Below are 25,792 nucleotides of genomic sequence, written 5' to 3'. Positions count from 1 at the left end.
TATATATAGACCCCTGACTCTTGAGACTTATCAAGAGATTATATTCTCAAATTCCTGTTTTGAAAATCAGAGTTGATGATTATAGTCTCTTGATGGATAAATTAAGAACTTGTAAAACAGGAATAGGTTTAATGTTGAGTTTTAAGCCAGCTTTTTCACTGTCCTCTTTCACCTTCATCAAGAGGGTCTTTAGTTCCTCTTTGCTTTCTGCCATAAGGGTGGTATCATCTGCATATCTGAGGTTACTGATATTTCTCCCAGCATCTTAATTCCAGCTTGTGCTTCATCCAGGCCAGCATTTCTCATGATGTACTCTGCTTATAAGTTAAATAAGCAGGCTGACAATATACAGCCTCGATATACTCCTTTTCCTGTTTGGAATCAGTCTGTTGTTCCATGTCCAGTTCTAACTGTTGCTTCCTGACCTGTATACAGATTTCTCAAGAGGCAGGTCAGGTGGTCTGGTATTCCCATCTCTTAAAGAATTTTCCGCAGTTTGTGGTGATCCACACAGTCAAAGGTTTTGGCATAGTCAATAAAGCAGAAATAGATGTTTTTCTGGAACTCTTTTGCTTTTTTGATAATCCAATGGATTTTGGCAATTTAAACTCTGGTTCCTGTGTCTTTTCTAAATCCAGCTTGAACATCTGGAAGTTCATGATTCACATACTGTTGAAGCCTGGCTTGGAGAATTTTGAGCATTACTTTACTAGTGTGTGAGATGAGTGCGATTGTGCGGTAGTTTGAGCATTCTTTGGCATTACCTTTCTTTGGGATTAGAATGAAAACTGACCTTTTCCAGTCCTGTGGCCACTGCTGAGTTTTCCAAATTTGCGGGCATATTGAGTGCAGCACTTTCACAGCATCATCTTTCAGGATTTGAAATAGCTCAACTGGAATTCCATCACCTCCACTAGCTTTGTTCATAGTGATGCTTACTAAGGCCCACTTGACTTCGCATTCCAGGATGTCTGGCTCTAGATGAGTGATCACACCATCATGATCATCTGGGTCATGAAGATCTTTTTTGTATAGTTCTTCTGTGTATTCTTGCCACCTCTTCTTAATATTTTCTGCTTCTGTTAGGTCCATACCATTTCTGTCCTTTATTGAGCCCATCTTTGCACGAAATGTTCCCCTGGTATCGCTAATTTTCTTGAAGAGATCTTGAAATGGATTAAAGACTTAAATCTAAAACTTGAAACCATGAAGCTCCTAGAAGAAAATGTAGCAGAAAAACTCCTTGAAAATGATTTTTTTGGAAATCACACCTAAAGCACAAACAGCAACATCAAAAACAAACAGGTGGGATTATATCAAACTAAAAAGCTTCTGCACAGCAAAATGAACCATCAATAAAGTGAAAAGACAACCTATAGAAGGGAAAAAACATTTGCAAATCATGTATCTGATATGGAGTTAATATCCAAAGCATATAAAGAACTCATAACTCAATAGCAAAAAAACAAATAATCCAATTTTAAAACGGGCAAAGGACCTGAATAGACATTTTCCAAAGATTTATCAGGCCAACAGGTACGTGAAAAAAGGCTCAACATTACTAGTCATTAGAGAAATGACACCTCATATCTGTTAGAGTGGCTATCATCAGAAAGACAAAAGATAACAAATAGTGGTCTTGATGTAGAGAAAAGGGAACTTTTGTGCACTGTTGCTGGGATTGTAAATTGATACAGCTGCTATGGAAAACAGTATGGAGGCTCCTCAAAAAAATAAAAATAGAAGTACCATATGATCCAGCAATTCCACTTCTGAAAGTATGTCCAAAGAAAATGAAAACACTAACTCGAAACACCTCATGTTCATTGCAGCATTATTTACAGTAGCCAAGACATGAAACAACCTCAGTGTCCATGGAGAGATGAATGGATAAAGTATGAAATGTATATACAATGTATAGAATGAAATCCTTCCATTTGTGATGACATGGATGGACCTTGAAGGCATTATGCTAAGTGAAACAAGTTAGAGAAAGACAAATACTGTATGGTTCCGCTTATATGTGGAACCTAAAAGCAAAAACAAAAATAAGAACACAAAACTCATAGAAAAGGAGATCAGATTAGTGGTTGCTAGAGGTGGGAGTTTGGCGGAGGGGAAATTGAAGGAAGGTGGCTAATTTGCTGTGTGATATGTGGGAAAGTTAAGAGAATAAATCCTAAGAGTTCTCATCATGAGAGTTTTTTTTTTTTTTTTACTGTATCTAAATGAGAGAATGATGTTAACTAAACCTTTTGCAATCATTTCACAATACATGTAAATCAAACCATCATTGTGGACACCTTAAGCTTATTTTGTGGTCTATGTCAGTTATTTCTCAATACAGCTAGAAAAAAAAATTTTATTATCACAACCTGAAAGTTTTACTGCTATCTAACCAGAGGTCAGCAACCATTCCTGTAAAGAGCCAGAGAGTAAATATTTTAGGCTCTGTGGGCCACACTATTTGTACTGTAACTACTCAACCTTGCTGTTGCAGAGCCAAAGCAGCCAGAGGCAATATGTAATCAAATGGGTGTGACTGTGTTCTGGTAAAACTTCATTTATAAAAACAGGTGACTGACTGGCCATGAGTAATGTCTAGGTAGTTTAGAAAGGACTTTGACTCAGTCTAAAACCAAAATTATTGTTTTTGGTAGCTGATGTCCCCCAACTTTTGACTCATTTATTGCTAATAATCCCATATAGTAAGATATGTCACTCAGTTACTTGGATTTATACTCCTCAAATAGCTTATCTTAAAAATTATGAAAGTAGCATTGCTAAATCTGGTTCTTCTGTAGGTCCTTTTTGGGAATTGGACAGGCTAAGCTATATCTTCAGTTATACCTGTTTTTTCATACTAACAGTTGGTCCTACTATGTAACAGAATTATGGATTGTGATCATATATTATTACTTGTGCATTGACTATTCAGAATAGTTTTCCAAGGAAAATCTTCAACCTGAACAAGAGTATTCTTTTGGCTCATCTCTAAGCAGAAGTCCTGTAGCCTCCTATTCAAATATGTAATCTTGTTGGTATCCTTAATTTTTCAAGAGACTGTCACTTTACCCTCAGCTCACATTACAGTTAAAATATATGGTTTGCTTTTAATGGGCAATATGGATTATACTTGTCATTTCAAACCTACTGCCTCCCAGTATCTTTCAGAAACTTAGCTGAAATAGTACAATTGCCTGGAGCATGTGCATGTTGTTTCTCTAAATGCTCAAAAGTGGGTAATCCAGATGAGCAAAAACTGTCAGTTTTTCTAAACTAAATGGTATTGGCTCTCTGTAGGATAGCCTTTACTAAATAGCTCTGTGTTTTATGATTCCTGCCATATGCACTAAGGAGTAAACAGAAAGAAATAGCCCTCTGAAACTCATTGATGTTTCTCTTGAATGGATGGTGTGAAGAACATTGTTAACTGCCCTCATATTTTCTTCTGTAAGAAATCTTTGAAGAAATTTCAATATGATCATGGTAATAATTCAGTTATAATTAGTAATAATTATGCTTCCCTTATAATTTGTTTTTCTTACATACACTATGATGTATCAAACTGATTGATTTTTCTATTTTACATTGACCATTAGAAAATGTAAAGCTAAATTTATGGCCCACCTGTAGCAAGTTTTTAGAACTCTTAAGGTGTGAATTTTCATAATAACCATCAGGCCTAGCCTGATATTCTACCTATATTTTGCCACTGTTTTTCCTTCCTTTCATATTACCTTATAGTTTTTTTCATCATCTTGTATTTAATATATACTCATAAGCCATTTAACTGCTTAACCTTCTTTGAAACCAGGCCTAGTTTTAAGTAAGTTTAAAATCAATAGATACAAAGGACACCATCAAGAAAGTTTACAGATATCCCAGAAATGGGAGAAAATTTTTGTAAACCATGAAATCTGCTGTAGGACTTCTATCTCGAACATGTAAAGAACTCTAACAACTTAGTGATAAAAAGACAAATAACACAGTCAAAAATTAGACAAAGGGAAAAAAATGGACAAAGGATATGAGTAGGCATTTCTCCAAATAAGATATGCAAATGGTGGAAAAGCTAAAAAGTGGAACAACCCAAATGTCCACCAACTAATGAATGGGTAAACAAACTATGGTATATCCATACAATGGTATGAATATTATTCAGCCGTAAAAAGGAGTGAAACATTGTTAGATGCTGCACATGGATGAACCTTGAAAACATAATGCTAAGTTAAAGAAGTCAGTCACAAAAGATCATATATTACATGATTCCATGTACATGAAATGTCCAGAAAGTGCACGTCCATAGAGACAGAGTAAATTGGCAGTTTCCTAGGCTGGTGGTGGTGGTGGTTTAGTTGCTAAGTTGTATCTGATTCTTGCAACCCCCTGGCAGGAGTCCTGCTAGGCTCCTTTGTCCATGGGATTCACGCAAGAATACTGGAGTGGGTTGCCATTTCCTTCTCCAGGGAATCTTCCTGATCCAGGAATTGAATCCAGGTCTCCTGCATTGCAGGCAGATTCTTTACTGACTGAGCTACATGGAAAGCTCCTCTTCTAGGACTGGGGAGGTTGAAAGAAAAAGGGAGTGATTGCTAATGGGTACTAGGTTTCATCGTGGACTGTTGAAAATGTTTTAAAATTGTTTGTAGTAATGGTTGCACAATGTGAATATACTGAAAAGCCTTATATTGTACACTTTAAATATGTGAATTATGTCTCAGTAAATTGTTATAAAAAGTCCTAAAAATCAATAAATAAAATATTTTATAAGCAGTAATGAAAGTAATCATGCAGATCAGATGTTTAGTTATATTGAGGTTACAGAAGAAGTATTTATGTGTCCTTATAATGCATATTATTAACGTTTATTTTCTTTTAATTCTTATATTGAAATATGACTCCTAGCGTTAAATGAAACAATAATCATCTACCAGCAATAATATATATTGATATATGTTATTATGTATTGCTTATGAATATAACCAGAGCATTAACAGGTGCACACAGAAGACAACACAACGGGCGTGAAAGCACCCCGAGCCCAGGCCAGCCTCCGCAAAGCCAGGGACAAAGCCCAGGTCCATGGCAAGCGGAAGGAGACCCTGTTGTAAAGGAAGATCTGGGCAGCAGCTGGGAGAGACTTTACTTATGACCTTGTACAGTTTTTCTTTCTGTCCTGTGAGCATGGCAGCGTTACTCAGTACCCGCCTCATGTCTTCCTATGTGTTTGGTTGGTTTTGGTGGTTGTTCTTTTATTTTTTTTAATGGCAGCTAAAGATGTATAAAGATTACTGTTAAACTGCAATTTTTTGTTTTGTTTTTTTTTTTCCTCCTTGATCATTTAGAACATGCAAACCTGGTAGTTTTAATCAAATGAAATACTTAATGGGTATTCTCATTCTGCATTCATCATGACTTTTTAATACCGATTGTGATATTTACAGTGTTTGCCAAAACTTAAAATTTTGCAAATACCAGGATTTTACCAGTGTTTCTTTGATGAACTTTGCATGGAGAATTTTAAGGTCTACTTGGAATGTTTGTAATATTTCAAAATTTACATTGAAACATACGTTCCTTGGAAAACAAACAAAACTTAATAGGTTTTCCATTTTGCCAACTGGAATGCTTTTTATTAGTTTGTTTTTCACTGCACATTCCTCATTTTTCATTGATTTAACTTGCCAATTATTTAATTTTTTTTTATTGTAAAGTATTTAGTATTTCCTTTTATTTTTTTACTTTGATGCCTTTTCAAATTGGCATGTCTTTAAAGTATTTTTCTGCCTTGATTAAAAATGTGTGTGTGTGTATGTTTTTAAATCATATTAACTTTACCAAGTGAAATCAAGCCATACTGTTTTTCAGCCAGTTAAGAAAATTGCTGTTTTTAAAGTGTAGTGTTTCAGGGTGGTGGACACACATGAAATGACTCAGTGTGTTCTGAACTACTGAAAGAAAACCATCTTAAGGATTTCATGGAAAGTTAATATTCTCTGAAAAGCAAAAGGGAAGACAATTGACTGATAATAAGTATTTTTTAAAAAAAACAGCGGGAAAAAGAGTGTAGTTTTGTCTTAAAGTAAAAATGTCTGATTGTGTCAGACATTTCTGAGAAGAGATAGTAAAAGCTAAAGTCGAGAGTATGTAGTAAGTTGTAGAAGGCTTGGGGGATGTGAACTGTGTTTACCTTGATTTACAGTACTTGCAAATAAGGGGTTTGAAAAGAAAAGGAAATGTGTTGAAAATTTGACCATATTAAATCCATTCTGGCAGATTTATTCGTAAGAGGGGAAAAGAGACTGGTGAGTGTTTTTACTCTGAAATGTTTCTGTTCAAATGCAATCATTGTCTTATTAGACGGGGAAGAACTGAAAACCCATGTAGTGGAAGATTTGTCATGGTGACTGTTCCAGTAAACGTGGACTGTTATGTGAACTGTATCTGGCCAGTGGAAATGAAAACTGAAAAAGACTGTAAATAATTACAAATGATTTCTCTGTATAAATGATTTACACAATTAAAAAAAAGTCACACACACCCCCCAAAAATGAAATTTTTAGGAGGTTACAATGGCCATATATACCTTTCAGAACTTTATATTTTTTAATCCCTATAAATGATATATTTTTTAATCCCTATAAATGAGTAGATAGTAACAGCCTAGTTGACTAATGAGATGAAATATTCAGTGTTGAGTTCAAAGAGCAAGAGATCCTTTGGAAGACTAAAGAGAGTGAAAATAGCTGCCCTCTTCCCCTCCTAGTGATAATTCTTTGACATTTGTTTCAGCTCCCGTTATTTTCACTGGAAAATGAACTTGTGTGTAATTTTGTTGATCCTGGTTTTCATGGTGCCTTTTTACATTGGCTATTTTATTTTGAGCAACATCCGACTACGTGAGTATTTTACCCTCATAACAGCACATGATTAAGATGAATGTTCTTAGGGATTGAGGCTTCAGAGAGCTTCATTTTTATATTACTTTCAGTAGCTACTGTTATTTGGGGGCACCTCATACACATCATCTTCAAAAGGTTAGCACAAAATAAATATTAAATGAATAATTAGATTCTTTGTCCTGTCACAACTTTATTTCTCTTTCTACTATAATGTGTTTCCTTTCATTTTTCCAATTCAGGGTACTATTTGTACTTTTTGATTTGTACTGGGGATTGTTATTAGTACTTTATCAGAAAATGACTTTTTCCCCCTCTTCAACTATCAGTTTAAAAGACTTCTTCATTCTTAAAAAAAAAAGTCTCCCCTAACTCAACTAGATTTCTCTTATAATGGTAAGAGGTTTAGAAAACAATTTCTGAAACTTATGTTGTTCCACCATTCATTTACAAGTGAGCAAGGCAGCCAAATATTAATTAGGATGATCCCATAAACTTATATAAAGAAAACTCTTTTACATATACTTATTCCACCTTGTCTTCTCTTTCTTAGTACATAAACAGCGACTGCTTTTTTCCTGTCTCTTATGGTTGACCTTTATGTATTTCTTCTGGAAACTAGGAGATCCATTTCCCATTCTCAGCCCCAAACATGGTGAGTGTATGTGGTGGGGAGGGGAAAAGGGTTGTTTATCATTTTCTGCTTTGAAAAACATCAATTTTTATAAACTACTTATTATGGGAAACACAGCAAGTTATTTCTCTAAAAAAATGTCTGGTTTTGAACTGAATTTTTCTTTCATCCTAGGAGGTATCAGATGCTGGTTTGGGAACAGACTTCTATCATTTTAGAGCAGGAGTTTTGACTTTAGGTTAGTGAATGAACTTTAAGGGAATAATGGATTGAGAAAGGTATCCTTAACTTTAGCCTTCTGGTATTTTATGCAGAATGATGGGAATGTATATGTATATTTGGAAGTGAGGTATCCATAAGCTCTTATGAGATTCCCAAAGTGGTCTATGACTCAGAAGGTAAACGGTCAGTGCTCAAGTGGTGATAAAGATCGTCTCTAGGGAGTGTTTGTATTCTGGGAAAGAGCAATGACATAAAACTCTATTAGTAGATGAAAAGCTTTTTAGGAGTTAGTGTCTCTCCACACAAAAATGTTCATTTTAAATACAACAACCGGTCGTGAACAGAGCCCTGCTTTCTATGCTAATCAATAGGCAAAATCCCTCAATAAGCAAGTTCTTCTAGAACTACTTCAGAAATAAATACTCCTCCAGAATATATATATATATATATATATATTAGATTAGAGCACCTACCTGTAATGGATATACTGGGACTTTCATATACTGAAGCTTTTTTTTAATTTAAATACACATCTTTTCATTTTACTGTCCTACTGTACCTATCAAGGTTCTTATAGCAGAAAACAGATTCTACTCTAACTAGTTTAAAGCAGGAAGTGGTTTATTACAGTGTATTGGGAGTTCTTAGAAATTCTGGTAAAGCAGGGTATCAAACTTGAGTGCTACATAGTAAAGAGAAACACCCAACCACATAGTACTAAATTAGGAGGAAAAAAAACGGTAGAAGTTGTCACCTGCCACTTAGGACCTATGTTTGGGGACCAGACATTAGAAATGGCTCCAGCTGCTCCAGTTCCCAAGTGCTGTCATCACTCCCACATTATTCACGTGTGTGTTTGAGGTCTCACATGGCAAGTGAATATGAGGCGACCCAGGTGACATTCGGAATCTTAGCTTCAAGAAAATCTGGGAAAGAGCTTTTGGCTTTCCAGATTCTATAGGAAAAGAAGTCATGCTAGAAAGGCACGGAAATGAGTGGTGCCTAAACCAGTATCTTGAATCTGCCATACCTCCCATGTGTCCTTCCATGTCTAGTCATTGCCTGGAGCAGGGATCTGGGGGAGAGAGGTTTTAAGACTCTTCTCCAGGAGTGTCGGAGGAAATGTGCAGTTTTTAAAAGCATGTGCGATGTCATAAATAACTGTGTATTTTTTAAACAAAAATAGCTATTTTGAAATTTCACATAACATCAAATAAGTCCCCAAAAGTTAAGAAACACCAACATACCAAAATCCTTCATATTCTTATCGTGTCATACAAGACTTTCCATGTCCTGACAACTGTTCTCTTTCTCTGTCTGTCCTCCAGCCCTGCCAAATTACTTAAAGTTTCTAGAACTTTTCTGTCAGCCTGGATAGTCCTTCACCTCTGTTCTGCCTGGAAAATACTTATTTATTCTTTCAGTATTCAACTCTTGTCAATTCCTCTAAGAAGACTTTCCTGGCTGTCATTAGGAGATGTCAGTTTCTCCTGCTTCAGTGCACTTATATCACCTTTAAAACTTGGGATTACTTGTTTCCTTATCCAACTTCCAACTTCCTAACCTGTGAGCTCCCTGAGGTCAGAGACTACGTCTTATTTATCATTATATCCTTAGTGCCTGTCATGGAACCTAGCACATAATAAGTGTTTAATACATATTTATTGAATTAGTGAATGAAAAAAAAAATTGGTTCTCCAAGGTGATAGATGAGTTCAAGAATGTAACACACTGGGTAGGAATTTAAGATTTGCTAATGTGATCAGCATGCCCATGTCATTGTATGGAAAAATTTGGAGTAGAGAGGCCCTGATGATATACTTCTCATATAAACTGTTTCAAATGAATGCCCAGAGAGAGATTTATCTGTGATACTAGAAATGAGGGACAGTAGTGGTAAGAGGACCCCAGGGCTGCTAACAGTGATAGTGCAAGCTCACATGTAGTTCAAAGGTGTGACTGATGCCTTTTTCCAGCCTTCTGGAGAGGAGTTAACTCATGTGACCAGAGCAGCCAGACAGTGCCCGAGGGGAGATAAAGACTATCACATCTATTGTAACTTCATCCATCCCTTTTTTAAATTCTGTGGGGATATCCTGAAGAATACACCCAGAGGAAGAGCTAACTAATAGTTTCAGTGTTAGTCTTTCCTTTGTGCTCCAGTAAATAAGCATTTTGGTTTTATTTCTGAATGTTCAAGTATCTAATTAATTTGACCCTGTAAGAGAAATAAGGAGGAAGAAAAGTTTAGGCAATAGCTGAGAAGCAGCCAGGCTTACACTGCCTTTTTAGAGCTTTCCCCAGACTGTCCCAACAACCAGTGTGGTTTGTTGCTGTGGAGACCATGGAAAAAACTATAAGATCCAATCTTTACTTATATGAAAAAATGTCTGTAAAAGTATTCCTTGTGCAGTGCCTGCACCTGGGAAGGTTGGAAGACATTCCATAGTAGGAAAGAGTAAGGGAAACTAAGAAGTCATATGAAGCCAGAAGTAATCTGTGTGAGCAAATAGCAGCAGTGGGATGGTCTTCTGCAAATCACTTAATCCATCTGACTTTCCATTTATGAGCTAGAAAACAAGAATTATAATGGTTAACCTTTACTTCATAGAAATACTGAGATTAAGTAGATAGTATTAAAAGTACTTTAAGCCAGAAAAATATACTTAATAAAGAGACAGTACCTTAAAGAGAATAAAAGAGGGGACATTTTTCCAGTTTTTTATATAACTTGTATTAATCCCTTAGGTTTTTGTTTTTTTTTTAACATAACTTGGCAATAATTATGTATCCACAGTCAACAAACATTTGTTGAACACCTTTCATGTGCCAGGTAGTAAGTAAAGATCAATAAGACATGATTCCTTCCTGTAAAAAGGATACAAATTCAAGAGATATATGAAGAGTACCTTCAACAAAATTTGGATTTATTCATTCGTTTAACATTCTACAAATTTTTGTTGAGCACCTAGTTTATATTAAACTGCTAGAGATACAACCATGAACAAAAGCTATCATAGAAAATAATACAGATAAGGATATTAAATTTATTGCAAGCCCTTAGCATCAACCTTTCTGAGGAAGTGATATTCAAGCTGAGATTTAAAGGACAAAACCAAAGATATATTCAGCAGGAAGTCACAGGAGACATCATGTAAAGCCCTGAGGTGTATTCAAGACTGAGTAAGAGACTGAACAGAAACTAATGGTATAGATTTTTTTTATTGAGTGTCCAGATAGTTGATGATGTCATTTGCTAAGAAAAGTAATACAGAAGAAGGAGGATAATTTTAGTTTAGGATATGTAGAATTTGTGTTGCCTGTGCGCATCTAAGTGATATTCAGTAGGTAAATAGATGCACAAATCAGGAACTTAAAAGTATAGATTTATCTGTCCTCTTGGAGATAATTCCAGGAATCTAAAAAATTAGATATCATCAGCTAAATGCTGTTAGGTGAAACTGGGGAAACAGGCAAGATCACCCAAGGAAAATGTATAGACTGAAATGAAAGAGGGAATTCTGGTCCATGGAGATCAAAAACAGACCAAGAAAAAGCAAGTAGAGAAGGAAAACAGAAATGGTAGTATAAAAGCCAAGAAAGGAAAATAATGTAAAATAGGAACAATTCAATGTCATAAATGATCAAATAAAACAAGGATTATAAAATGTCGAATTTTGCAATCAGAAGAAAATTCCTGTCCATATTATGATAATGGCTAAGAGTCCAGGTTCTGGAACTAGGCTGTTTGGGTTTAAATCCTGACTCTGCCACTTATTAGCTATGTTAGCTTGACTAAGTTACTTAACTTTTCTGTGCCTCCATTTCATCATCTGTAAAATGAGATCTTCAGTAATACCCACCTCAGAGTTGTTATGAGAATTAAATGAATTAATACAAGTAGAATACTTAAAACAGTACGTAGTATATAACAGGTGCTTGGTGAATATTACCTATTATATTGCCATTGTGATTTTTAGTGAAAGCACTTTCATTCAGTGTAGAACAGTGGGATGAAAGCTGAATTGCAGCCAGTTGAAGAATAAATGGACGTGAAAGAAGCTCCTCCATTTAAGGGGTAAATAGAGAGGGTTGGTAACTAGATGTACACTCGAGGCCAAGGACAGACTTTTTCTTAGGAAAGAAACTTGAAGCTGAAAGGAAAAAATCAGCAAAGAAGCAAAGGTTGAAGATAAAAGAGAGGGAGAGAGAGAGAGAGGACAGACAGTAGAACAAATTTTAGAGGAGGTAGAAGGGGCATTAGATCAAAAGCACAGGAAGAGAAGCCTTAGCTGTGGATACCAGCTTGTTCTGAAGGGGGCAAGTTAGAAGGATGATTGCAGATGTAAATGTTTAAAGGTAGTTGATGTCTAAGACTTCTTTCTTACATGATAAGCACATTAGCTAAAAAGAACAAAGATTAGAAAAATGGGTTAAAGTATATCTGCTAAGGGGTAGAGGGAGAGATGGCTGACCAAGGGCAAGAAAATGATTCCTTAGTAGTGAATGATTTCTGTTAAGACTGGAGACCATACACTTATAATGGCATCAATGTCAGCATGCATTCTAGTAGTTTTGGGCAGCTCAGTCATGGGCACTGGGAAGGCAGAGTGTCAGGTTGATCTAGGGTTAGGAGTTTGCAGGATCAGTGGTTTAGGAGGAAAGTAGGGGCTGAGGGTCCTGACAAGAGAAGTTAAACAAGCTTGGAGTACAGGTTCAGCAAAGAAGGAATTGGAAGATCGGGGGATGCAAAAGACTAGCAACCAGAGGTCACAGTGAGCTCTAAAATGGGGTAGTGGAAATACAGGCACAAGAGGACTTAAATATTGGAAGTACAGCTTCAGAGCCAGTAGAATTCCTGAATGGTCCCTCTGGTGTTAGGCCACAGGAGTGGATGGCTGAAGTCAACTCTATCCTAGAAATAGGAAGTGAGACCAAATTTGAACTAGTTTTTTCCTGTGACACCAGACTTTCTGAGTTACTCTTAGCGTTGCCTTCTTTTACTTATTCCAAATACATCAAAAATAGCATTTATTTTAACTACCACGCTGATTTTCAGCATTCTCAAAGAATAGGAAACAATTGATAATTGGAATAAAATTGAGTATCTAAAACTCACATACTTACTCATTCTAGAAATTCAACCCATTTATTAGATGCATTATGTGCTTATTGGTGGCAAAAATGAATAAGACATAGCTAAAGAACTGATAACATTAGGGGAAAATATGTAGACTGAAGGTAACTATAGTGGAAAGTATTATCTCCTATTTATACTTTTCCAGCAGATTTGCTTTCCTAAAAGTACTACTTTGTTAGAGTTCACATTACCTTGAGTAAATAGTCAGCAAATGTTATTTATTGTTATTTTACCATTGCCCAAGAATAGAGATGATTCTGAAAGCATTTGGGATAAGAAGAAAATCAATAGACTTTTATATTTATTAGAGAAAAATCCACATATTAATAATTAATTTAGCTTATGTAAGTTAGCTAAAAGTAATGGTTGCTGTTTTCAGTGAGGTTTCCTTTTGCTGTGAGATGAAAGCCGGTTTATCTCTATCACCTGGCATTAATGTGCTTTCATATTTTTAGGGATCTTATCCATAGAACAACTCATCAGCCGGGTAGGTGTGATTGGAGTGACTCTCATGGCTCTTCTTTCTGGATTTGGTGCTGTCAACTGTCCGTACACTTACATGTCCTACTTCCTCAGGTAACAAGAATTTTGTCTTTTTCTTTTCTTCTCATTGCTTCTTGAATACATATGTCACATCATGCCCCCATCATTAATACTTAAATATTAGATCTATGATACTGTCTTTTTATTCTTCTCTGTCCTTTTGGATATTGGCTTAGGAATCTTTCTGAATGAGTCTTATTACTTATATATTGCTTGCCCTTGTTATTTATCCTACATTTATTTTTAAAATGGCAATTTCAATCTGACCTTCTCCAACCTCTTTTCACTCCCACTTTTTAAAGCACATTTCTAGTGGATAGCAACGTGAGCCAGTCCCAACTTCAGCAAATTGGTTCCTCCCAAAAGTAAAACAGTAGATGACAATGCCAAGTTAAAATTGTAGATACACGCATATCCTAAATGTCACTGGATCAAGTCTAAGGAAATCTATAAGATAGCTAGTTACCTTCTGCTCCCCTGAGGCCCCAGAAGTATTGGCTATTAAAAAGTGACAATAAAATAATTTTTTACTTATTATACTTATTTTAATATTCCCCAGGAAAAATACAGTTCCTTAAATTACTGGGTAATGGTTGAGGTTCCTGTATTTCTCTGGCTGCCCTGTATTATGCCCAAAGATGGAACCCCAAACTCTGCTGATAGCTTATGCTTATTATAGGAATGTGACTGACACAGATATTCTAGCCCTGGAACGGCGACTGCTCCAAACTATGGATATGATCATAAGCAAAAAGAAAAGGTAAGCTATCAACACGTTAAAAACTTGTGCTGTTCAAATTTCTCAACAAGGAAATTTGACATGACTGGTGCTAACAGGGATGAAATCTGATTTATTTTTAAGTCTCATTTATTTTTAAGTTAGGGAACCACCAGAGACTTTAGTGTCTAATCTTGTGTGAAGGAAAATTTTCAAATCAACCTTACTTCCTGACTTCAAATATAAATTCTCTTAGATAAATTTTAGAATATTTTTTATATTTGAAGGTATTCTACATTGAGTGTTTTAACAGTCTATTGTCTTGCATTTTTATAAACTTTTTCATACTTTGTTTCAACTTCCTTTTCTCCAACCACTTTATAAAATCCTTCAGGTCTTCCAACTATTGTTGTTGTTTTTATTATTTAAAAAGTACTTTTAAAATGTATGTTTTCAAAGTGGCATTTCTAAAAATTCGTGTCTCAGTGGGTAAAAGCACAGATGCTGGATTCAGACTATCTGGATCTGAATCTTTGGCCTACAACTTGGTGTGACTTTAAGGTAGTTTCTTTATTTCCTTATATCTTGATTTACTTAACTGTAAAATGGAAATAATAATAATGAGTTGACTGACATGCAGACTTCTTAGAATAGAGAACTATAAATAGCTGAGGGAAACCATTTATTAATAATCTCAGCAGGACAATCATTTGGTTTTAATATTTTGCCTGTATTCATTCATATGAATGAATCATTCACTTAATAATTGTACAAAGCCTAGTTTATGTTGGACACTGTACTAAATGCTGAATAGTACATGGAGATAGAATGATGAGCAAGGTAATCAATTCCTACCTTTGTGAAACTTATTAGTCTACTATTTTTATTAGAGCTAGTATTACTTAAATAAAAATGATATCATAGAAGTTTTAAGTTGATGAGTGTTTTTCCCTTTCATGTGTCTTCTTTCAACACTTTCCTATAGTAAGATACATAATCAAGTCAGAAGACTTAATGTAAGTGAGAACAATAGATACTAAAATGATAAAGAGGTCCAGATTCACCAACTAATTCTTTATCTCCATTTGTATACATCTTCACTAGGGGACTGGAAGTAGATACACATGTGTATACATTTATTTACTTATATATGTTTTGTTCACATTTAAACTATATAGTTTATTTTACATGAATGAATATGAATGTTGATTTTTAGAATACAACAATAAGAGCAATGTTATTCAATATTAAAACATACTGTTTTATATAGAAACATACTGTTTGGATTCCCAGGGTTAGTTTCCCTTTTACTATATTTACTTTATTCATGTAGAGAGATGAATGTAAAGTCATGACCCACATCAAATGTGGATGTGCACTTTTAAGCCATTTCGTCACTAATCTTTCTTAGGAATTGGCTCTGATCTATACATGAACCCCTATAGACCTTGTTAAGTCAGGATCTAGGATGGCTTGTGGTCCTGCAGCATGTCTTCATAATTTGAGTGGCTCTCAGAAGAATCAGCCTCCCAATTTGACCTAATTATCACAGTTCTCTACCTGGTGGAGCTAACAGTTCAAGTACAGCTAGATAAACTGCTTGCTAGAACAAAAAAATAACAGTCCTCAGAAAAAACAGATTCCAAAGTCACTGAAACATATAATCTACAATGTCAAGTCTGCAGTCAAAGCTTGTTGTGCATACAAAGAAAGAGAACTGTGCAATGCATATTCAAGATAAAAACCAACTAATAGACACTTAACTCTAGGTGGGCACAGATAACAGCTTTAACAGACTTGAAAACAGCTATCATAAATACATTAAAAAAAGAAAGAATATATAATATTAATTAGTGAACAGAAAAGGAGTCTCAAAAGAGAAATAGAAACTATATTTTTAAAAAGAAGCAAAAGGAAATTCAAAAGCTGAAAGCAACAGTAACTAAAATGAAAATTTTACTAGGTAGGCTTAGCAGAGTTGAGATGGCAGAAGAATCAATTAGTGAGCTTGAAAGTAGGTCAATAGAAATTATTCAGTCTGAAGAATAGAGAAATAAAAGATGAAAGAAAAATGAATGAAAATCTCAGGATGAAGCACTATCAAGCAGTCCCAACAGGTACCTGTAGTTGGAGTCCTCTAGGACTAAGGAGCAAAAAAAAGTACTTAAATAATGGCCAAAAGCCTTCCAAATTTGGTGGAAAACATTAATTTACAGATCTAAGAGGCTTAAGTCAAACACAAGTTTGACTAGTTTTGTATAGTCAGATTGCTAAAAGACAAAGATAAATAAAAAATCTTAAAAGCATCAAGAGAAAAATGATGAATAGATATAGTTGTTTGTTGTTCAGTCACTAAGTCATGACCAACTCTTTGCAACCCCATAGACTGCAGTATGCGAGGCTTTCTTGTCCTTCACTATCTCCTGGAGTTTGCTCAAACTCATGTTCATTGAGTCAGTGATGCCATCCAACTGTTTCATACTCTGTCACCCCATTCTGCCTTCAGTCTTTCCCAGTATCAGGGTCTTTTCTAATGAGTCTGTTCTTTGCATCAGGTGGCCAAAGTATTGGCATTTCAGCTTCAGCATCAGTCTTTCCAGTGAATATTCAGTACTGATTTCTTTTAGCATTGACTGGTTTGATCCCCTTGCAGTTCAACGGACTCTCAAGAGTCTTCTCCAGCACAATTCAAAAGCATCAATTCTTCGACACTCAACCTTCTTTTTGGTCCAGTTCTCACATCTGTACATGACTGCTGGAGAAGCCATAATTTTGAATATATGGACCTTTGTCAGCAAAGTGATGTCTTTGCTTTTTAATATGCTGTCTAGGTTTGTCATAGCTTTCCTTCCAAAAAGCAAGCATCTTTTAGTTTCATGGCTGCAGTCGCTGTCTGCAGTGATTTTGGAGCCCAAGAAAATAAAATCTGTCACTGTTTCCACTTTTTCCCCATCTGTTTGCCATGAAGTAATAAATCTAGGGGAACCATGAAGAAAATAATACAACTTGGAAACTATATTCCATTCACTCAGTATGCAGATAAAGGTCATTCTAACAGGAAACAGTTAAGTCAGTGTGGCCAATACACTTTTAACATTCTTTTTTTTTTTTTAATGCTTTTTAAAAATTTTTGTTTATTTTTAAATTTTTATTTATTTATTTATTTTTGGTTGCAGTGGGTCTTTGGTTGCTGTGTGTGGGCTTACTCTACTTGCAGCGAGCAGGAGCCACTCTTTTTTGTGGTGCAAAGGCTTCTCATTGCGGTGGATTCTCTTGTGGAGGCTGGGCTGGCTCTAGGGCACACGGGCTTTAGTAGTTGTGGCACATGGACTTAGTTGCCCCAAGGCATGTGAAATCTCCCCAGACCAGTGATCAAACCCATGTCCCCTGCATTGTCAAGCAGATTTTTAACCACTGAACCACCAGGGCATTCTTCTTTATTGTTATTATTTTAGCCAATGGCTTAATTTACCCTACAGAAATACCATATGGTATTTGATACCATTGGTACCATTTGTATTGGTCCTAACCATGAACACCAGTGCTGCTGCTTTATCCTTACCACTTCTATCTCTTGTGACCCTTTTGAGGTTAACATTGAGTTAAATTTTTCTTTAGTTCTACAAATCTGCTTTTATTAAACTCATCCTGTGTTTTGTTTTTTTTTAAGCCCTTAGGCCTTGGCCTATTGTACCTTTCAAGTAACCATTTATGAACAAATGGTCTATTTTTCCTCACAAGGACCCTGTTCTTAATATCGGTGTAATAGGCTGGAACATGCCAGCAGCCACCACTGATGTGGTAGGTCCTTCCATAAACTGATAGGAGGGACAAATGTCCCACTGATTTATTCAGTAGTAGGAAGAGATTGACATTAGAGAGAGAATGATGCTTTAGAAGAGGCCAGGTTTGTGTGATTTTCTGATTTTTTTTTTCTTTTGTCAGCTTCTGAAAAGGAAGGAAAGAAACATTTATTGAGTTCCTACCCTGTACCTGATCCTTTATCTAGGCATGTTAGCTATTATTTTATTTTGTTCTTAAATGATAATGGTAATAAGTAAATATATTGTTTCATTGATCTTCATAATCATCCAGAGATGAGGACATGAAAACCCTAAAGCCTTACAGTTTGCAAGTGGCAGATCCAGTCTTCAGATTTATTGCCAACTCCAATTCTGTGCTCCTTCACCTATTCCACATTCCTTCTGGGAGTGTATAGTTTTCCCTCAGTTGTAAGCAGTAGAAAAGTGGGACTCCAGAATTCAGTCCTTCCCTGAACAGCTCAGCAAATGAAAGGAGAAGCTATGAGACTGGACAAGAATGGACTTTGAGGGTCCATGCTCCCTTGCTGAGGTTTTACATTTTCTTTTTTTAACAGTAGGTCCTTGTTGGTTATCTATTTTAATTATAGCTGTGTGTCCATGTCCATCGGAAATGGCAACCCACTCCAGTGTTCTTGGCCTGGAGAATCCCAGGGATGGTGGAGCCTGGTGGGCTGCCGTCTATGGGGTCGCACAGAGTCGGACACGACTGAAGCGACTTAGCAGCAGCAGCAGCATGTCCATCCCAAACTCCCTAACTATCCCTTTCCCCCATCCTTACCCCCCACCATTCCCCACCCCTGGCAACCATAAGTTCGTTCTCTAAGTCTTTACATTTTGTTTTATTTCAGGATGGCAATGACACGGAGGACTATGTTCCAGAAGGGGGAGGTGCATAACAAACCATCAGGATTCTGGGGGATGATAAAGAGCGTTACCACTTCAGCACCAGGAAGTGAAAGTATCCTTTATCCATTGGCTTGTTTCTTTTTCTCAACTCTGGACCAAGGGCAGAATAAAAAGTAGTGTTGGGACAGGGACATTCTCTTCTAAGATACCTGACTGCATCAGAGTTCACCTGGCCAGGACTGGGCTTAGGAAATAGAAAGCCATAGATAATCCTAAAATAATAAAACCATTGTCTTTGAGCTGAAGGGATCCAAACAAGTCAGTCTTTCCATTTTACAGATGAGAAAATAGACCCAGAGAAGTTAAGTCACACAGTAGCTTGTGGCAAAGGTAAGACCAGAACTGTGGTCTCCTTAGTTCTTTCCACTACACTATTATATTTCCCAACTCCAAAAACCCACCACAGAACAGTGGCTCCCTAAAATGACTGGTTTGTATATGGATTGTAAGGGCCCAATTCTAAAGCAGTTTTAGAAACAAATTTTAAGCAGCTCTTTATCTCCAGTAACTTTTTGGTTTAAAGAATCAAGGAGATTGTGTTAATGAATTTGTCTTGGCCCAGCTGGTTGCAGTGTTAAACTAATTCCCAAATTGAGTAACTACATCTCTTTGTGGCTACCAGGCTGTCAAGCCAAAATTTGGCGTGAGGGACTAGAGGTGAGATAGCTTATGCATATTCCTCCCTTCTCTGGCCTGAGGAAGAACAAATTCCCTTTTGCCTCAATTGGAGGAAAAGAATGTAACCTGTTCTTGCTATAAATTATGATATACCTTTCTGGTGTGAAATGCAGGTAGGAATTAGAACAAACAATGGGATGACCACAGGAGAGAGGGGGAGAAAAAGGTGACTTTAAATTTATTTAAACATTTATTTCGTGTCTCCTATTTCCAGACAGAGTGCTAAACTGATGAGCAGAAGATAGCCTCTCTCCTCAAGGAACTTACTGTCTAATCATGGGGGAGCCAGACATGTAACTGAACCATGGTATTCAGTGACCTGAACTGTGCCAACAGCACCCACTACTGAGGAGGGAGCTGAAGGGCACTTGCTGATTTGGGTAATAGTGGGAAAAATCACAGAGAGGAGGGAGGATTTGGATTAAAACCAATTAAACTTCTGTTTTAGAAAGGGCTATTTTTACTATTTTTATTACTTAAAAATTCATAAAAGCCAAACTTTAGATTTAAGCTATCTTAGCAACACTAATGGAGAAGGCAATGGCACCCCACTCCAGTACTCTTGCCTGGAAAATCCCATGGATGGAGGAGCCTGGTGGGCTGCAGTCCATGGGGTCGCTAAGGGTCGGAGACGACTGAGCGACTTCACTTTCACTTTTCACTTTCATGCATTGGAGAAGGAAATGGCAACCCACTCCAGTGTTCTTGCCTAGAGAATCCCAGGGACGGGGGAGCCTGGTGGGCTGCCATGTATGGGGTCGCACAGAGTCGGACACGACTGAAGCGACTTAGCAGCAGTAGCAGCAGCAGCAACACTAAGCCAAGTCAAAAAAGTATCAGGATTATTTAACCTCTCTTGAGTCTTTTCCTAAATGGAGAGGATAATCACACAGCCTCACTGAGTTCTTGGAAGGTGGCACAGAGTAATGGAAAGAGCAGACCTTGTAGTAAGGCAGCTCTGACTTTGCGTCCACGCCTATTAGCTGTGTGACTTTGAGCAAGATATTTGACTCTCTGAGCTTTATTTTCCTTATCTGAAAAATGGATAATGACACCTATCTCATGGGATTGTTGTGAATGATAGAAGATAAGATTTGTAAAGAACTGAAGAAGGTAATGTCTATAAATCCCAGCCTGTATTAGAACTCAGTAAACATTAGATCCCTTTTCCTAACATATTTATTCAAGATAATTCAAGAGGAAATTTTGCTGTATATTGTAGGTGTTTCTCTTACTATGAAACTTTTTGAGATTTCAAAGATGACATTTGATTTAAGTTAACTAGATAAAGCAAAAATAAACAGAACCACCTACCCGAGCCACTTTCAAGCTAGTGTAAAACTGAGTGGTAGATGTTTGGTGGCGATGCTCTTAATGGTAAAGCTTTTATACACCTGTGTCTGAGATTGGAAAAATACTTCTGAAATAGTACTGCTGGCTATGAAGCAGGAAATTGAAAATATGGGCAGTTCCTAGGACCCACTATAGAAGAAACCAAAAGCATGTGCTTTCTTCATTGCTATTCCTTGAAACTTCTGTGTGATTTAAACCTTGATGCCCATTTGTGCCAGATCTTACTCTTATTCAACAGGAAGTGGATGCTTTGGAAGAACTAAGCAGGCAACTTTTTCTGGAAACAGCTGATCTATATGCTACCAAGGTACAGAGTAAGGAAACTGAAGTATGGTTTTTACCAATGTGATTGAAGAGAGAGCAAGACTAAATAAGCTTTGTAGCATCCTCTATGGCCAAGCCATGTAAGAGGCACCTCAGTAGCTTCAGTATCAGTCATGAAGCATTGATACCTGGACTCTTTGTGACATTGCTCCTACCAGTAGCAAAACCCTTAATGGAACACTCTCAAAAATGGAAATTATTGGAATAGTCAGAAGAAGCTTTTAATCATCTAGGAAGGTTGCACACATCACTTCCTACTGATGGCCAAGATCAAGAGGGTGGCTTCTATGGTAGCTCCTGTGATTGTTTTTTATTCTCTTGCAAGTTAGTAATATTGTAAAAGCAGTAAGACATCCATCTGCCATGGTCTATTGTTATTGTTTAGTCCCTAAGTCATGTCTGACTCTTGTGATCCCATGGACTATAGGCTGCCAGGCTCCTCTGTGCATGGGATTTCCCAGGCAAGAATACTGGACTGGGTTGCCATTTCCTTCTCCAGGGTATCTTCCTGACCCAGAGATCAAACCCAAGTCTCTTACACTGGCAGGTGGATTCTATACCACTGGGCCACTAGGGAAGCCCCTGCTGTGGTCTAGCTCTATTTTAAAGGAGCCAGATTAAGAAGGAACTTAACTACAAGAAGAAACTTTCCTATATACACCTAAAATGCAATATAATTTAAATGTGCAAAATCTATTATTTAAGGTTGTTCAGACTATTTTAATCCTTTTTGAGGATCACTTCACAGGAATAGCCGCACAGGATAGAGATAAACATAGGCTTTGGAGACAGGCAGACCTGAGCCTAACTTCCCTTACTCACTAGCTGTGTGTCCTTAAGCAAGTTATTTAACCTTTCTAAGCCTTCATTTTCTCATCTGTAAAATTAAAAAGGACATATCTCATAAGAGTTGTTATGAAGATTAAAGTATATACTGCATGTAAGGTGTTTATCCTAATTTTTGGTTTAAAGTAATCATTCAATAAATTTTCCCACTACTCTTATTATTATTTTAATATTGTTATTATTATCGTGTGTGGTTTTAATCCTTAGCCTGAACAGTGATTCATAGAGGCAGATATATTTTTGTAGAATGTAAATAGACATTTTGCTAAGGCTAACCATGTTTTGTGTTTGTTCTCCCTCAGGAGAGAATAGAATACTCCAAAACTTTCAAAGGGAAATACTTTAATTTTCTGGGTTACTTCTTCTCTATTTACTGTGTTTGGAAAATTTTCATGGTAAGTATATTTTTTTAATTGTCGGGGTTTAGATAATTTTCTCTAGTCATGGCAGAGAGAAAATTGGGTTTGGTTGAGGCTGTGAACTAAATTCCAAATCCAACTGCATCAGTAGAGCTTGTCATCTTTCACATATCTGAGCCTCTTCCCCCTCTTCTTTTTGGGTCACCTAGAAAAGGGAGGTTGCATTTTTCTTCTGTCAGAAATTATTAGTAAGTTCTTAGGTTGTGAAATATATGAAGTGACTATATAGAAGTTTCCTGTTTTACACCCTACTCTTCATATTACCCATGAGTACATGACTGTATGTAACACGACTCCAACCTTCAGCTCAGAATAGAAACCACCTGTCCTTTTTAATAATCTGTATATACCCAAAAAAGTAAATTCTAAAACATATTCCTACAGATAAATTCATCTTCTGTGCTTCCAGCTCTTACTCTTTTGTGGCTTGCCCTCCCGCTCTATTCTTTATGTGCATTTTATGCACTGCTTTATTTCTCTTCACTTGTGACCCATCTGCAGGTATTAATGGATTTCAGTGTGATTATAAAAAAGGCTGATTTGACTTTCTGGTTTGATGACTTTCCCACTGAGGCTGTGCTTGCACAAAGAGGAGCTTTGTCAGCTTGTTAGTTAATTTTCATCAGTGTAGATGAATGGAGGAATCTAGATTTAACAGATCTAAATGTTATAAAAAATTGATGTTAATACCCATTCAGATGACATTTTTATTTTTTTTTTAAATAAATTAATTTATTTTAGTTGGGAGCCAATTACTCCACAATATTGTAATAGTTTTTGCCATACATTGACATGAATCAGCCATGGGTTTACATGTGTTCCCCTTCCTGGACCCCCCACCCACCTCCCTCCCCATCCCATCCCTCTGGGTCATCCCATTGCCCCGGCCCTGAGCATCTGTCCCATGCATCGAACATAGAATGGTGTTCTGTTTCACATATGATGATATACATGTTTCAATGCTATTCTCCCAGAACGTCCCACCCTCACCTTCTCCCTCAGAGTCCATAAGACTGTTCTATGCATCTGTGTCTCTTATTCTGTCTTGCATATAGGGTTATCGTTACCGTCTTTCAAATTCCATATATATGCATTAGTATACTGTATTGGTGTTTTTCTTTCTGACTTACTTCACTCTGTATAATGGGCTCCAGTTTCATCCATCTCAATAGAACCGATTCAAATGTATTTTTTTAATGGCTGAGTAATATTCCATTGTGTATATGTACCACAGCTTCCTTATCCATTCGTCTGCTGATGGACATCTAGGTTGCTTCCATGTCCTGGCTATTGTAAACAGTGCTGCAATGAACATTGGGGTACATGCGTCTCTTTCAATTCTGGTTTCCTCGGTGTGTATGCCCAGCAGTGGGATTGCTGGGTCATATGGCAGTTCTATTCCCAGTTTTTTAAGGAATCTCCATCAGATGACATTTTTAAATCTTGACTTCTTCAGTGGGAGAGGATAAATGAAGATAGTGTATTCAGTTATTAAGTATTCAGATTATTAAGCTACTAAAGGTTTTTTCCCTGAGATGCAGCCTTTAGGAGAGTGTAACATTTTTTAACAGCTTTATTGTGATGTGATTGACATTCAGTAAACTGTACATATTTAACATACACAATTTGGTAAGTTTTGATATATGTGTATACCTGTGCAACGGCCATCACCCAGTCAACATAGAGAACATACCCATGCATCACTTCCAAATGTTTCCTCAGGCCCCTTTGTCTCTCTATACTTTGTAGTATTCCACTGTATGGATGCACCACAATTTGTTTTATCTGTTCACCTGCTGATCAATATTTGTTTGTTTCCCGTTTGGGAATATTACAAATAAAGTTGCTGTGAATATTTGTGTACAAGTCTGTGTTTGGACATGTGTTCTCTTTTCTCTTGGGAGAAAGCATTTGTGTGTAGAATGGCTGGATCATATGGCAGACATATGTTTAACTTTTGATGAAATGGCCAAACTTTTCCAAAGAGGTTATACCATTTTACATTCCTACCTGCAGTATTTGAGAGTTTCAGTTATTCCACATCCTTGCTAACACTGTGTAGTCAGTCTTTTACATCTTAAATGTTTTAATAGATACGAGGTGGTACTAAATCATTTTAATTTGTATTTTCCTAATGCCTAATGATGTTGAACAACTTTTATGTGCTTTTTTGCCACCTGTATATCCTCTCTAGGTGAGTGATCACACCATTGTGATTATCTGGGTCATGAAGATCTTTTTTGTACAATTCTTCTGTGTATTCTTGCCACCTCTTCTTAATATCTTCTGCTTCTGTTAGGTCCATACCATTTCTGTTCTTTATCGAGCCCATCTTTGCATGAAATGTTCCCTTGGTATATCTGATTTTCTTGAAGAGATCTCTAGTCTTTCCCATTCTGTTGTTTTCCTCTATTTCTTTGCATTGATCGTTGAGGAAGGCTTTCTTATCTCTCCTTGCTATTCTTTGGAACTTTGCATTCAGATGGGAATATCTTTCCTTTTCTCCTTTGCTTTTCGCTTCTCTTCTCTTCCCAGCTGTCTTTAAGGCCTCCTCAGACAGCCATTTTGCTTTTTTGCATTTCTTTTCCGTGGGGATGGTCTTGTTCCCTGTCTCCTGTACAATGTCACGAACCTCTGTCCATAGTTCATCAGGCACTCTGTCTATCAGATCTAGTCCCTTAAATCTATTTGTCACTTCCACTGTATAATCATAAGGGATTTGATTTAGGTCATACCTGAATGGTCTAGTTGTTTTCCCTACTTTCTTCAATTTAAGTCTGAATCTGGCAATAAGGAGTTCATGATCTGAGCCACAGTCCGCTCCTGGTCTTGTTTTTGCTGACTGTATAGAGCTTCTCCATCTTTGGCTGCAAAGAATATAATCAGTCTGATTTCGATGTTGACCATCTGATGATGTCCATGTGTAGAGTCTTCTCTTGTGTTGTTGGAAGAGGGTGTTTGCTCTGACCAAAGCGTTCTCTTGGCAAAACTCGATTAGCCTTTGCCCTGCTTCATTCTGTACTCCAAGGCCAAATTTGCCTGTTACACCAGGTTTTTACTGACTTCCTACTTTTGCATTCCAGTCTCCTCTAATGAAAAGCACATCTTTTTTGGGTGTTAGTTCTAAAAGGTCTTGTAAGTCTTCATAGAACTGTTCAACTTCAGCTTCTTCAGTGTTACTGGTTGGGGCATAGACTTGGATTACCGTGATATTGAATGGTTTGCCTTGGAAACGAACAGAGATCATTCTGTCATTTTTGAGATTGCATCCAAGTACTGCATT

The 25,792-nt window shown here is 36.8% G+C and overlaps 1 protein-coding gene across 12 annotated transcripts in view; it reads left to right on the top strand.

The window, feature by feature from the left end:
* GPHRA (golgi pH regulator A) overlaps positions 1 to 25,792 on the top strand; it is a 48,914-nt gene that overhangs the window by 10,182 nt on the left and 12,940 nt on the right. For 7 of the 12 annotated variants that reach the window (XM_081495156.1, XM_081495149.1, XM_081495160.1 and 4 more), the window contains 7 exons: positions 6,796 to 6,902; positions 7,456 to 7,557; positions 13,354 to 13,474; positions 14,121 to 14,201; positions 18,832 to 18,941; positions 21,139 to 21,227; positions 22,393 to 22,485. In XM_081495156.1, coding sequence (XP_081351282.1) covers positions 6,796 to 6,902; positions 7,456 to 7,557; positions 13,354 to 13,474; positions 14,121 to 14,201; positions 18,832 to 18,941; positions 21,139 to 21,227; positions 22,393 to 22,485 — 703 coding nt within the window. The remainder of the gene's footprint in view (positions 1 to 6,795; positions 6,903 to 7,455; positions 7,558 to 13,353; positions 13,475 to 14,120; positions 14,202 to 18,831; positions 18,942 to 21,138; positions 21,228 to 22,392; positions 22,486 to 25,792) is intronic. The other 5 variants (XM_081495157.1, XM_081495150.1, XM_081495161.1 and 2 more) reach the window with 2 other exon arrangements.

This window comes from Giraffa tippelskirchi, chromosome 5, assembly GCF_054371585.1.
Source record: "Giraffa tippelskirchi isolate mGirTip1 chromosome 5, T2T-mGirTip1v1.2.pri, whole genome shotgun sequence".
In the NCBI taxonomy this organism is placed as follows: Eukaryota; Metazoa; Chordata; class Mammalia; order Artiodactyla; family Giraffidae; genus Giraffa; species Giraffa tippelskirchi.
Note: the sequence above shows the minus strand (reverse complement) of the source record. Positions and strands in the feature narration are given on the sequence as shown.